The sequence below is a fragment of the Palaemon carinicauda genome, chromosome 18 (assembly GCF_036898095.1).
Source record: "Palaemon carinicauda isolate YSFRI2023 chromosome 18, ASM3689809v2, whole genome shotgun sequence".
In the NCBI taxonomy this organism is placed as follows: Eukaryota; Metazoa; Arthropoda; class Malacostraca; order Decapoda; family Palaemonidae; genus Palaemon; species Palaemon carinicauda.
In genome coordinates this window covers 819,883-833,834 of record NC_090742.1, presented here as the reverse complement: position 1 = coordinate 833,834, position 13,952 = coordinate 819,883, and the positions used below count along the sequence as shown (strand labels likewise).

The 13,952-nt window shown below is 33.4% G+C and overlaps 1 protein-coding gene across 1 annotated transcript in view; it reads right to left on the bottom strand.

Moving 5' to 3' along the window:
• Positions 1-13,952, bottom strand: part of LOC137658019 (tetraspanin-1-like) — a 34,905-nt gene that overhangs the window by 13,668 nt on the left and 7,285 nt on the right. The window contains 5 exon segments of the mRNA XM_068392733.1: positions 2,153-2,338; positions 5,503-5,610; positions 6,743-6,817; positions 11,457-11,639; positions 11,641-11,685. Of these exon segments, the coding sequence (XP_068248834.1) occupies positions 2,153-2,338; positions 5,503-5,610; positions 6,743-6,817; positions 11,457-11,639; positions 11,641-11,685 (597 nt within the window).

Below are 13,952 nucleotides of genomic sequence, written 5' to 3'. Positions count from 1 at the left end.
ATAGCACGACCCTCCCATCACGTGATGAAGACACGGATCTCTCACAGAATATCATAATCACTGTCCAACGAATCCACTGCCGTACGTTACGTCCACAACAAGATCTAATATATCATGGTGCACACAAGGTCGATCGACAAGAAACGAAGGGACAGACAGGCTGCTGCAACATTGTTCCACCGCTGATGAAATAATAACAAACTGGCGAAACTTACATCGCGCACGGAATCGCACGATAAAAATCTTGGGACCTTGTGTGATGAGATCTTGCAATTGCAACTCTCACACGAAGACCATTTTGGCTAAAATGCCATGACGCCAGTGTCATCGAGCACCTTGAATGAATGAACTCATAATGCTGGGAATGTTATTTTCGTTCGTGAATTACATTTAATAATGCTGTTTTTGGTTACAGTTTTGACCATGGATTACATGAACTCACTGGTATTACAATAGAAAAAGTACAATCTTCCGTAAATTCTAATGCTTATGAACCTTCAAAATATGCAACAGTCTTCCGGGTGAAATTTTAATGTTGTTAAGTCAGCAGACACAACTGATCATGGATTTCAAATGTACAAAGAAGATGGAGTGGAAAGTGTCTGGGAATGTTTAGATACTGCGCTAGATAATCCTCTGCTTTTTATATCATCGACTTTGTCGTCAATCTCATCGATTTCAAAGGATCCCACATCCGAATAAATTACTATCCCTGCACTGTCTTTAAAAGAAAACCAATCTATAATAGAAAAAAAAGCTGCACGTTTCTTCTAAACTTAACAGTCACGCAATGATGGTAATGTCATACTTTTTATCTCAACTTCGTCCCAATTTTCACATACTTTCTCTTACTACATTAGGTACCAATGTTACTACTACCGCTACTCAGTTATTGGGTCCTTTGACTGGCGAGACAGTACTACATTGGCACTTTCTCTCTCGTACGGCTCATTATCCCATTTGCCTACACAAACAGTGAATCGTCTGGCCTATTCTTTACATATTTTCCTCTGTCCTCATACACCTGACAATACTGAGATTACTAAACAATTCATCTTCGCTTAAAGGGTTAACTACTTCATTGTAATTGTTCAGTGGCTACTTTCCTCTTGGTAAGGATAGAAGAGGCTCTTTAACTATGGTAAGCAGCTCTTCTAGGAGAAAGATACTCCAAATCAAACCATTGCTCTCTAGTCTTAGTTAGTGCCATAGCCTCTGTACCATGGTTTTCCACTGTCTTGAGGGTACACTAGGGTACACTATTCTCTCTCATTTCGCTTACTCTTGCTTTAAAGTTTTTATAGATTATATATGAAAGATGTATTTTAATGTTACTGTTCTCAAAATATTTAATTTTAATTGTTCATTACTTCATTTGTAGTTTGTTTATTTCCTTATTTCCCTTCCTCACCGGGCTATTTTCCTTGTTGGAGCCTTGGGCTTATACTTCCTGCTTTTCCCACTAGGGATGTAGCTTAGCAAGTAGTAGTAATAATAATAATAATAATAATAATAATAATAATAATAATAATAATAATAATAATAATAATAATAATAATAACAATAATAATAATACCGAAACATTCTCTTTTCTGGATCCCCTACGTAAGACCTACCATACCAATGGAATCTGGTTGTATATAGCGACACTAAGTTATATTTCAGGGAATATCCGATAAAAAATGATAATCATCTTGACCATTAGTGTTTAAATAATCGCAGATCAATGCACTAGTATTTCTGAACTGATACAGTCAGCACTGTTCTGATATGGTTGTCTGGAGATTTGGTTTAATAAAAAAATCCATATAAAGACAAACTGTCCTTAGGATAAAACTCTTCCACCCAATTACGTCGAAGGGTCATTTAAACCGTATGCTGTCAGGTTTATACAAATTATTTGAAATCACTCATTAGCATGAATAAATTATGAATATATGAATAGTTAATACATATGCCCTTGATTTTTTACATTACTTCTTTGCAAGGCAGATGATACGACAATACGTGTAACCAATGTATATGATAATTAATCTATACTGCAGTCCACTAAAGCCTACTACTACTCTCTCTCTCTCTCTCTCTCTCTCTCTCTCTCTCTCTCTCTCTCTCTCTCTCTCTCTCTCTCTCTCTCTCTCAGGAAGTCACTTACAGTTAAGAAGTAGGAATTCTCCGGGGTAGGGTCAGAAACACAAGATGGGTCAAGGGGTTTGAACTTCTTGGGATCGCCCTCCAAGATGCAACACGCCACGGGCATCACCATGCCATCCGTTTTGTTCGTTTGCCACATCGATGCTAGTTCGAAGTCAGTGTAGTTGTTGACGCCGCAACATTTCAGCTGAAAGAAAAGTCAAACGGTTAAAGGGTATATTAATACATGCATACAGTACATACACTTAATATAAAAAAATAATTAGATTGATTAAAAATAGTGTGTACATATACAGACACATATTTATACATATAACAATAATAATAACACTATCATATACATATATAAATTATATATATATATATATATATATATATATATATATATATATATATATTTTATATATATATATATATATTATATATATATATATATATATATATATTAGATATATATAAATATATATATATATATTACATATATACATATATATATAGATATATATTTATATATATTATATATATAATATATATATACACACACATATATATATATCTATATATATATATATACATATATATATATATATATATATATATATATATACATATATATATATATATATATATATATATATATATATATATATATATATATATATATATATATATATATATATATGAATATTCGATGAAAATCCTGTTTATCCCAGCTTTTATAACACAATACATAAGCCTACTCTTCCCTTTCCTACACAATTTTTTTTCAGTTTTAATGAAGATGATAACAAGAGGATTTCAAAAAGCTGGGAAACTGGAATATTGCAGAATATACAGGCTATGAAAGAATAATGGCCCGTGCTTTAGTGGACGAGCTTTTAAAATGTACGTGAATTATGAAATAAAAGTGTTGAAAAATGTCAGGGGCGCGAGGGAAAATTATCAATGTCTATATAAGAATAGAGGCAGATTTTAAGATTAAACTTTATCAAAAACATATAATCTTTTTTTCATAATTCTATATATCAACTAGAGTGGCACTCAGTAGAGAGCAAACCTCCGCCGTGGCAGCTTATTTTACTATCTTGGCCTTTGACCTTGAAAAAAAAAACACAACAGGGGCGAAAACATAACCTCCTTCCAGCTTCCAACTTCTTTGGCGGGGGTTAATTACGAACGTTAAAAAATGTATGGAGTAAGGTAGATGGCTAACGTTCAGGGCTCAAGGCCACTTGGGCGAGGAGACTCCATTAGGCACCCAGGCCTTTGCATCTAAGAAAGAGATGGTAATGAGACCAAGAGCATTTGTAATTTAGATCTGGAAAAGATGAAAACCGAGTGAATAGAATGGATGTCTTACAAACGACTCTGAACTTGAATAAAGACTGTTAGAGAAGACAAGTAGAACTGTCTGTGATAGTAACTGGAATAAAAAGAAAAGAAAAATAGAAATGCATTTAACATGGAGGGGCAATAAAAAATCGAATGTTTAAGGTATTTGGTGATATAACTATGGATAAAGGAATTTTCCTTACAAGAAGTCAGCATTGTGTCAATGACTCACCAATAAGAAAAATTACTTTGTGATAATAACATAGTTTCATCCAAATTAATCTGAATAAAAGATGGGAGAAAAATAATTTTCATTGTGTACATGTATATACTGTAATGTTATACAACTAAAATCCGTGTGTACTAACATAAGGAAAAAATAAAGTACAGCTAATTGTAAGGAATATACATTTTTTTTTATCTTAGTTCAGTGGAAATCATAATCTACAAAGCGACTCTTAACGATGTGTTGGTTTAAAAAATGTCTAAAGTTAAAACCTAATATACTTCAACCACTATAAAGGTTCAATTTTAAGGTTCATTAATGGTAGGTCTTTCAAGTCATTATGTAATCTTATCAAACCATGTCTTCAAAAAAAAAAAAAAATAAAAAGTTAACACAGGAAACCTTACATACGCATAGGTTAACTTTGCATTCACAATAGATTGTTAAGGAGCGCTTCTTACTGGTAATAGATGCAAGTGTTCACAACAGATGGTATGAACCCAGTTTACAAAGGTTAAATTAGATTTCCAATGTTGGCAATTTACAAGATATGTAACTGGGTTTACCGAAGTTGTTGACTTGTTTACACAAGATGAAATTGGTTTCTGAAATTGAGTTTACGTAACTTGAAATTGAACTTGCGAGGTTTGAAATTGGTGTAAACGAGGACTGAAAGGGTTTCGACAAACTACTATATTGGCTAGTGACAAAATAACTGCTTTTTACGAATTGAGATTAGTTTAAAAAGTCCTAAAATTGGGTTTATCTTAATTGAAATCATATTTAGACCTAAAAAAATTATTATCCCATTATGAGATCATAAAAGAGGTTGCATTGTGTTATAAACATAAATTGCACTACAAATAAAATTTCGAGCACTTTTTAATATAAAAAGTTCTCTAGAATAAGGGAGCTTCAGAAATCTAGCGACCGAGAAGGTCTTAATGACAAGAATCAAGATTTAATGTGAATTGTAAAACAAGCCTCTATGGCAACTCCCAAAAACTAGTTCCTCCCTATGCAAATCCAGATTGACAATATGCACTCATGTGATGGCAGCATAAGGAAAATGATTTAGGATTTTCAGTAAAAAAAATACTAAATATAAATATCCTTATTGTGTGATATTCTCCATTTATGGATAAAGTAAATATTTGAACCACAAAGGAATTCGTAATAAAAAGTTCATATCCACGAGTATGTACCTGAGAATCAAAATCAGATTCTTTTTTTCTGAAAACAGTAGTAATAAGTCTAACAAATGAGGAAAAACGACTAAGATCCTTTCATTTATTCACGGAATCACGGCAAAAGAAGAAAAAAGATATATTTCACAGAGAAGCAACTATATGGGTAGTAATTTTCTCTGTCCTACGAAAAATCACGCTGCAAGCAAATGAAACTAACAAATGATCATATTAAAAAATCAAGAATGAATCAAATGAATGAAGATAATCATGATTGAGAAAGGCCTAGTAAATCTGTTGCATACATTTCATCGCAACACCAGGTTGGCATTATGCTCTTGCTAATTTCTATATCAGCTTGAAAGAGATATGCACAAGCGCAAAGGCTCTTCAACACTGACTCCACTTTTTCCCATCATCAGTAGCCATTGCCTGGCCTTCCTTGGTCCCAGCTTGGGTGGAGAGGAGGCTTAGGCGCTGATCATATATATATATGGTCAGTCTCTAGGGCATTGTCCTACTCGGTAGGGCAATGTCACCGTCTCTTGCCCATGCCATTCATGAGCGGCCTTTAAACCTTTCAAAGAAAATGAAGATATTCCTTACCTCAGCCATGAGTGCATTCCAGGACACGGTCATGGAATTTGCCGTGGACTGCGTGGAGTAGTATTTCTTTAGGGTGAGCTTCAGGAAATTCTGGAGTTCTTCTTCCGTCTGAGGATAAACAAAAACAACTATAAAACATTCAGCTGCGACACTGGCTAGGCTTTAGGCTTCTCGACGCGGTATATAAAAGAGATGCCTTAGAGCCGTCGGTTACGAATGTGGGTTGGAGAGGACAAGTTAGATTTCCTAGATATGAAATTACATTTGTGTGATACACAGTATCTCGGGTAGGATGGAAAGATTAACTCCTAACTCTATGTGGTTCAAAGACAGTAACTAAATTACAAAAATGAAAATAGAAACACAATTTCTCTCTCTCTCTCTCTCTCTCTCTCTCTCTCTCTCTCTCTCTCTCTTCTCTCTCTCTCTCTTCTCTCTCACCAGTACAAGAGTAAAACAAAAATATATAAAATGATAAGAAAATGGATAATACGTCAGTCAAGTATTCACCAAATACATACTTTCTATTATCTTAAATTTTGGGAAATGTTATTACTTTAATTAAAGACAAAATTCAAACACCAGGATCATATCAATATTAAACATCTTAAATTCATGATAAATTAACTAATCAAGTCAATTAAGATTTATATATATATATATATATATATATATATATATATATATATATATATATCTTAAATCCTTCGGATTGAAAAAGGTCTGAAAGTAAACTAATATTTTCACTCCTGCCTTTTCATATTAATTATACCTTAATTTGAGTTATTGATCTGCTTTCCCTCCACTTACGATCAGAATTGCATTACTTCCATGATGAACACAGCTTCATTTTCATCAAGTTTACTTAATTTCCCACCAGTTTTTCTTCATCCAACATCATTCCCTGATTTCATCCACCCTCACTGTTCTTCCCCCACACAATACATCAAACCTTTCCCATGGAAAACAAACACACTTTTGTCTCCTTTCTACACTACCGTAACATTTCCCATTTTCCTCAAGTTTACTAATTTTCCCACCCATTTTTCTTCATCCAACATCATTCCTTGAATTCATCCACCCTCACTGTTCTTCCCCCACGCAATACATCAAACTTTTCCCATGGAAAACAAACACACTTTTGGTTCCTTTCTACACTACTGTCACATTTCCTTTTGTTTCTGATAAGAAAAACAAAAGAAATCTCGATGGACGAGTGCTGTATTTGTTTGAACTTTACCTCGGCTTTGTAGACGGCCGCCAAGGCTCCACCAGTAACTTCAAGCAGGAAAATGACGATGATGGTAAGACCGTACTGTGGGAGAAAAGAAAGGAACAATGAAAGAAAAAAAACACAATGAAATGTTGAGTTGCATCGAGAGGCTCTTCCCCAAAAGCTTAAATGCTTATGGGCTTATGGCTGGTCGGCAGCCATGGAGGGTTTTACTGACCATCTCTGGTTCTGGAAGATTCTGCAGCGTTTTGTTTGCCGATCAAGTTTTTCCTTTAGTTAGTTTCTGTTTTTCCATTTCATGTACTTCTAATTTAGATCTTTTTTCTTTTTGGGAATTAGATTACTATAAGACTTTGAATTGTATCATTAAATGAACACGATTATACATCTTAATGTAAACCAGCCTACTAAAAAAGGAATGAAATTAAAGAGATTACTTTATCAATGGATTAAAAGACATAAGCATTCAATTGTATTTCTTCTAAAAGATAAATAAAACAAATTTTCTCAAAAACGTAAATAATAAAAGTCAAGTTACAAAGCCTACGTTATGAGCTCTTTTATACCCTGTTGCATTTACGGTTCGGGGTTAAGGGGGCTCCACTAGGCTTATTTCAGTTGCTACAAGATATATCTTTTTTATGTCTGAGGCAATATATTTTGTTTTTAAGAAATAAACTAAGCCTACAAGACTAGGGAATACGATTAATTTGTAGAGAGAGAGAGAGAGAGAGAGAGAGAGAGAGAGAGATAGTATATATATAAATATATAATATATATATATACATACATACATACATATATACATAAATATATATATACATACAGTACATACACACACATATATATATACATACATATAATATATATATATATATATATACATATTATATATATATATATATATATACACATATAATATATATATATATACATACATATAATATATATATATATATATATACACATACATATAATATATATATACACATATAATATATATATATATATGTATATATATATATATATATATATGTATATATATATATTACTGTATATATATGTATATATATATTACCGTATATTTATGTTAATAACAACAGTGGCGTATTATAGTAAATATGCAGTAATCGAGTTATGAAGATATACCATAACAAAAATGGTAAAAGAATGGAAGAGATGTGATGATATTTACCATAGAGAAAATCAATATATTGACCATGAACCCAGACGAACAAACATTGAAAACAAATAGATATCTAAAATATAGAGGAAAGGATTTCTACGAAAAAAAAGAGGAAACCCGTTTGGTTTGCAGGAAGGAAAGTGGACAGATATTGGGTTACAGATGCCGTAGTACAAAAAAAAAATGTCGAACAAAAAATGGAAAAGCGTGGGTAGCGAGAGTGATATAAATAGCCACAGGTACCTGTAACACTGAGGGATAGCAATGTATAGGGAGCGAAGTTAAAAAAGTCGGTTTATTCTTGATAAACCAAATAAATGGTTAATAAATTGTTTATGGAATAGAGGCAGTGCAAACAACGTAAGTAAAGAACGTTATCTGGATATTAGAGGTCCCTATACATAAGAACTCGTACCAACATGTTTCATACACGCTCATACACTGTAATGCTTTTGCTATTTTATTATCTCTCGCTCTCTCCCACGCTGATAATAGAAAAACCCGTTTAAGCTTGCCATTGCATGTTTCATATTGATTGGATTTTTGTGACATTGCTACCCTCAACTGTTTGAATATGCTCGTTGTCTATTGAATGAACTTCACTTGAATTCACCCTGCCTCTCCGTTAGTACCTATGGAAAAGAATGGAAAGTGAAGGAAAGGGAAGAGTGTTGCCAGACTTTATTCTCTGTTTCAAGTGTTCAGGGAGACCAGAAATAATGACGGTTTAAAGCACAATTTGCTTATTGTTATGGCCTTTTTAACGGTACAGTAAGAAATTCTATATTATTGTAGGTTGTTAATAGAAAATGTTAATACAGGAAAATATAAATAACTTGGATAAAATAACGAATAAAAAGCTGATCATGTATGCGAATGCGAAAATAAATGTTCCCTATCTACTATGCAATAACTTATTACATGTAAAAAACAAATCAAACTTTTGTTGATAAAAATAAAAGAAAAAAGTATACTAAAATTACATGAGAATCCATTTCATTTCGATATTCCCGAAACTAAACATAGGACTTGACAGGATCTCATTTTGCACCAAGAGGTAAACGCACGTAAAGGTAACAGGGCACTGGTCTTTAAAAGATAGACCTAATTTCTGATCAAAATGTAACGAATGAACAATTAGGAAACAAAATGTGACTCGAGGATAGGTGGTTATAAAGTTAATATCATATTGATTAAGAACAATGAAGAAGGGCCAGGAATAATGTGAATAAGTTATTTTGTTTCTTTTTCAAGGAATTTGATATGATGCTCTTGGTGAAGAAAAAACTGGTCAACATTGAGATTACTGAGACTGGTAGGACTTCTTCCATTGATTGATGAAAAATTTGTATCATTTTCTCATGCGATTAAAAAATTAGTAATTTCAGATAGACTGATGGGCACTGAAACTTCTGTAGAATGGTGGATTTTTTAGACAATAAACTAATGGAAGTAATACGGTTTCTTTTGTAGACTGATTGGAAATATTTCTTTACTAGTAAACTAATGGGAAGTTGTTTTCCTGGCGTAGACTGACAGAAAACGGTTTTTTTTTTAGCCTGATAAGAAATAAATAAATATTTCTAAAACGTCACAAGAAGCAGCAATTACCATTATAGGCCTAATCAACCGAAAAATTAATTCCCTCTTTTTATTTGATTATGCAGATGAAAAAAAAAGATGGAGCCTACTTTAGAAATATAAAAAAAAGGGCCAAGTTCATAATCCACAAAAATATAAAGATGCCAAATCCACCGATGAGGATGAAGAGTGGCATGTAGTTAGTGATCAAAGAATGAAAAAATAAAGAAAATCAGGCATTTACCAGGAAAACGAAAAGCTACAGAACGAAGTTAGTGAATTAAGAACCGGTATCCCGTGATCACAGCATCGTGCCTGGAGGGTATGAATTAACCTTTCTAAAGTAGTTCACCTTGAACAGGTTTCGGAACTTTTGTTTCGATATCAACCGAGTACAGTACTACGGAGAGGATTTGGTTATTTCAAATAAAAACCGGTTGAAGAAATACAAATACAGTGTATGTATGTATGTATGTATGTATGTATGTATGTATATATATATATATATATATATACTGTAAATATGCACTATATATATATATATATATATGTGTGTGTGTGTGTGTGCGTGTGCGCGCACGCGCGCAATGGCTGTAATAGCATAGCACATCTGATACCGATTTAAGTAGTTGACGGTTACTGAGGAAATTTTAATGATTCACATAAACCAACGTTAATCATAAAACTGGTTATTCCAGTTGACTTACATATTGAATTAAAAAAGTAAGCTAAAAGACGCCATCAAGTTAAAATGCAATATTTCGAAACAGACAAATTCTGAGAAAAGGACAGGAAAAAGTAAAAAGAGCCGTAAACGCAAATCTCCTATTACGCTAATCGGAAGAATTAAATTCCACCCAAGCGCTAGAATAAAATTCCCTTAGCAAGTGGAGCAGCAGGTGGCTCTCTGCGCAGGCGTCAATAAATCCTCGCTATATGCCAATCCCACACTTAGCATCTCTGCTGATAATGGCGGGAACCCTGTTACACTCCACGCGTTTCGCATTTCATAATTTTGGGAGACTCGCGATGTCATTACTGTTTTGCCGTTTATTTCATCGCGAGCCATTGCATTTGCAATGGGATTTGAGGAAATTTCGTTGCAAAATAGCATAAGAAATATTTATCAGCAGTGTAATTGTAAAATTTCACAATGAAATATATTTGTTTGCAATAGAAACTAAGATATGTAACATTGAGAAATCTAACAAAAACGGAAAATATTTCATAATGAGAGAAAACTGAAGGCACAATACGAGAATAATCACCAATGCTCTTGGAATTACATACATATGGAAATAAAATACACAAAAAGACGGTATATAGTTGATAGTATAAATAGCCGTATGAAATAATGATTGAGAAAGTTTATGGAAAAATAAAAATGGGGATTGAAACCGTTCAAATGAATAGATATAAAACTAGTTAAAATGAATGATAACTTGCTGAATAGACTGTACATCAAACGAATAAATAAATATATACATAAAATAACTGTATCAATAAATAACAATAAAAAAATTACAGAATGGGTGGATACAAAAAAAGTATATAAATAGAAACTGACAAACTGATCAGATAACAATGTAGGGATAAATTAAATCCATAAAAGTAAAAAAAAAATTCTACTGAATTAATAAATAAAAACAATTAATGAAAAAAAAAATATTAAAAGATTGTTTGTATGTTTAATGTTGCTAATGATTTAAAATATTGTATTTTAATTGTTCATTACTTTTTATATCAATTATCTATTTCTTTATTTCCTTTCCATACAGGGTTATTTTTTCCTGTTGGAGCCCTTGGGCTTATAGCATCTAGCTTTTCCAACTAGGGGATGTAGCTTAGCTAGTAATAACAACAACAGCAACAAAACAACTACAACAATAATAATAATAATAATAATAATAATAATAATAATAATAATAATAATAATAATGGATGACCACTCACTATGGTGAGGAGGACACGGGACTCCAAGACGGCTCCACAGCATCCTAGGAATCCTATGCAGAAGACGAGTCCTCCGGCCACTATGAGGATGTAGGCGCCGTGTTCCAACACCGACGGCTGATTAAACTCCTGCAGGCTGTCGTTTTCCGACACCCTCGTCAGGATCAGGAACGACGTGTTGTCCCACCGCTAGCCAGATGCTCAGGGCTAGGACTGTGCCTCCGGCAGCCTGGGTGCCAAAGATAAGGAAAACAGTAATTAATTTTTACTTCAATGTTATTAGGATTATATCCGTGAGTCAGGGTGCAACATTCTATAAGTGATTAGTTTGAAATTTGTATTTATTGATACACACACTTGTAACCATATTCATTCATTCATATATACATATATATATATATATATATATATATATATGGGGGGAAGGGTGCATGTGTAAATACACAGAACAATTTACCTTTTTTCTGTATTCCCAAAGGAGAGTGAATTTGGTATCATAATGATCTAACTCAATATCTGAAAGAACTAAAGCAACGTGCGCTCACCCACAAATTCAAACACACACATATACAGTAAAATTATTCTTTAGATAAAATATTTTGTAAAACTCAAATTTCTTTTAGTGGCAACCAATTTTAAAACAATTAATCCATTCAAACTTTCAACATACATGCAAGGCTTAACACAGAAATTAACACAGAGAAATGGAAATTATATTAAGCTATGAATAGGTTTAAAGGTTTAAGGGCCACTCATGAATGGCAGAGGCAAGGGACAGTGACATTACCCTATCAAGCAGGACAATGTCCTAGAGATTGACCATATATACGTATGATCAGCGCCCAAGCTCCCTCTCTATCCAAGCTAGGACCTAGGAGGGCCAGGCAATGGCTGCTGGTGACTAAGCAGATAGACATATAAGCACCCCCCAAGGCCCCAATCCTTAGCTCACAAGGATGGTGAGGTTGCAGCGACCAAAGAAACTCAAAATTGAGCGGGACTAGAACCCCAGTTTGGTTTCACCAGACAGGGGCGTTAATACATCGGCCACTACAACCCTATATTGAATATTTTTTTTTTTTTTTTCAGAAAACAAAGTCTGACTGCATCAGATAGTTCTATGTTCCCTTTACTGCTGAGAATTGAGTTTCCGTCCTGCCTCTATATTCCTTATTATCTTTCCAATTCCCAAAGAAAAAAAAAGACCATTCACTTTTCGAAAGGCTTACTTCGAGGTTAAGAACCAAAACTTCATAAACAAAATAAACCTTAACCGTACAGTGAGTTGTAGATAATTACAGATAGAATGGTAATGATTACGAAATAACTCTCAAAACAAATACATAAAGCATACACTTATTAATGCAAGATAATAACGGTGAATGAGACAATTAAGGAGTCTGAACATTCATGTACATTGATATATAACGAAAACAACAACAAATGCAGTTGGTTCTAGTCCACTGTAGTCCACACACACACACACACACACACACACACACTATATATATTATATATATATATATACACATACATATATGTGTATATACATACATATATACATATATAAATATATATATATATATATATAGAGAGAGAGAGAGAGAGAGAGAGAGAGAGTTTACCATACGCAAGACCGTTCAAGCGTTAACCCAGCAAGAGCAACTGCTCGACTTCTACTCCCCCACCCCCGGTACATCCCCCCTTCTCCCTCAACCTAACACCCTCCTCCTCCTATGCCCCCCCCTCCAACCTCCAGAGAGGATAGAACAATAACTTGGTAGAGACGACTGGAGAATTTCACTCCATTGCTGCAAAAAGACATTAAAGACGGAGCACTAGTATCATTGCAATGGTTGAAATTTGGGACGAAATGCAAAGAGAAGCGATGTTTTTACCTGCTATTTATTTTCATTTTAGAATAGAGACCGTACAAATACACTTTTAACTAAGAAAAATATAAGGGAGTAAAACGAAGAACTAATTGGCAATAAACTGTCCAAGGCATCGGGAGAGAGAGAGAGAGAGAGAGAGAGAGAGAGAGACCCTTTATCAGTTTTTTAATGGGAAAAGTTAAGCAATTTGAAGTTCCCTCAATATGGTCTTTTATGATGAGCCGTTTATATATACACCACACACACACACACATATATATATATATATATATATATTTGTATATATATATATGTATATATACAGTATATATAAGTATATATATACACACCCATATATATATATACATATATATATATATATATATATACATATGCAATATGCCGAGATTCTTGATATTGTACCTATATCAATTACCAGGCACTTAATATGACTAAACAAATACAATATACCAGCATGGCAAATTGGAAAATGTACTTCTGTTTCGCACTTCCGGCACAGATACTCAAGTCTAGACAAAGATACCAGAATTGCAACCAACATGAAACGGCCCTTGCAAAACTACAATTATGCACAAATATAATTACTATTTCAAAGCCTCTT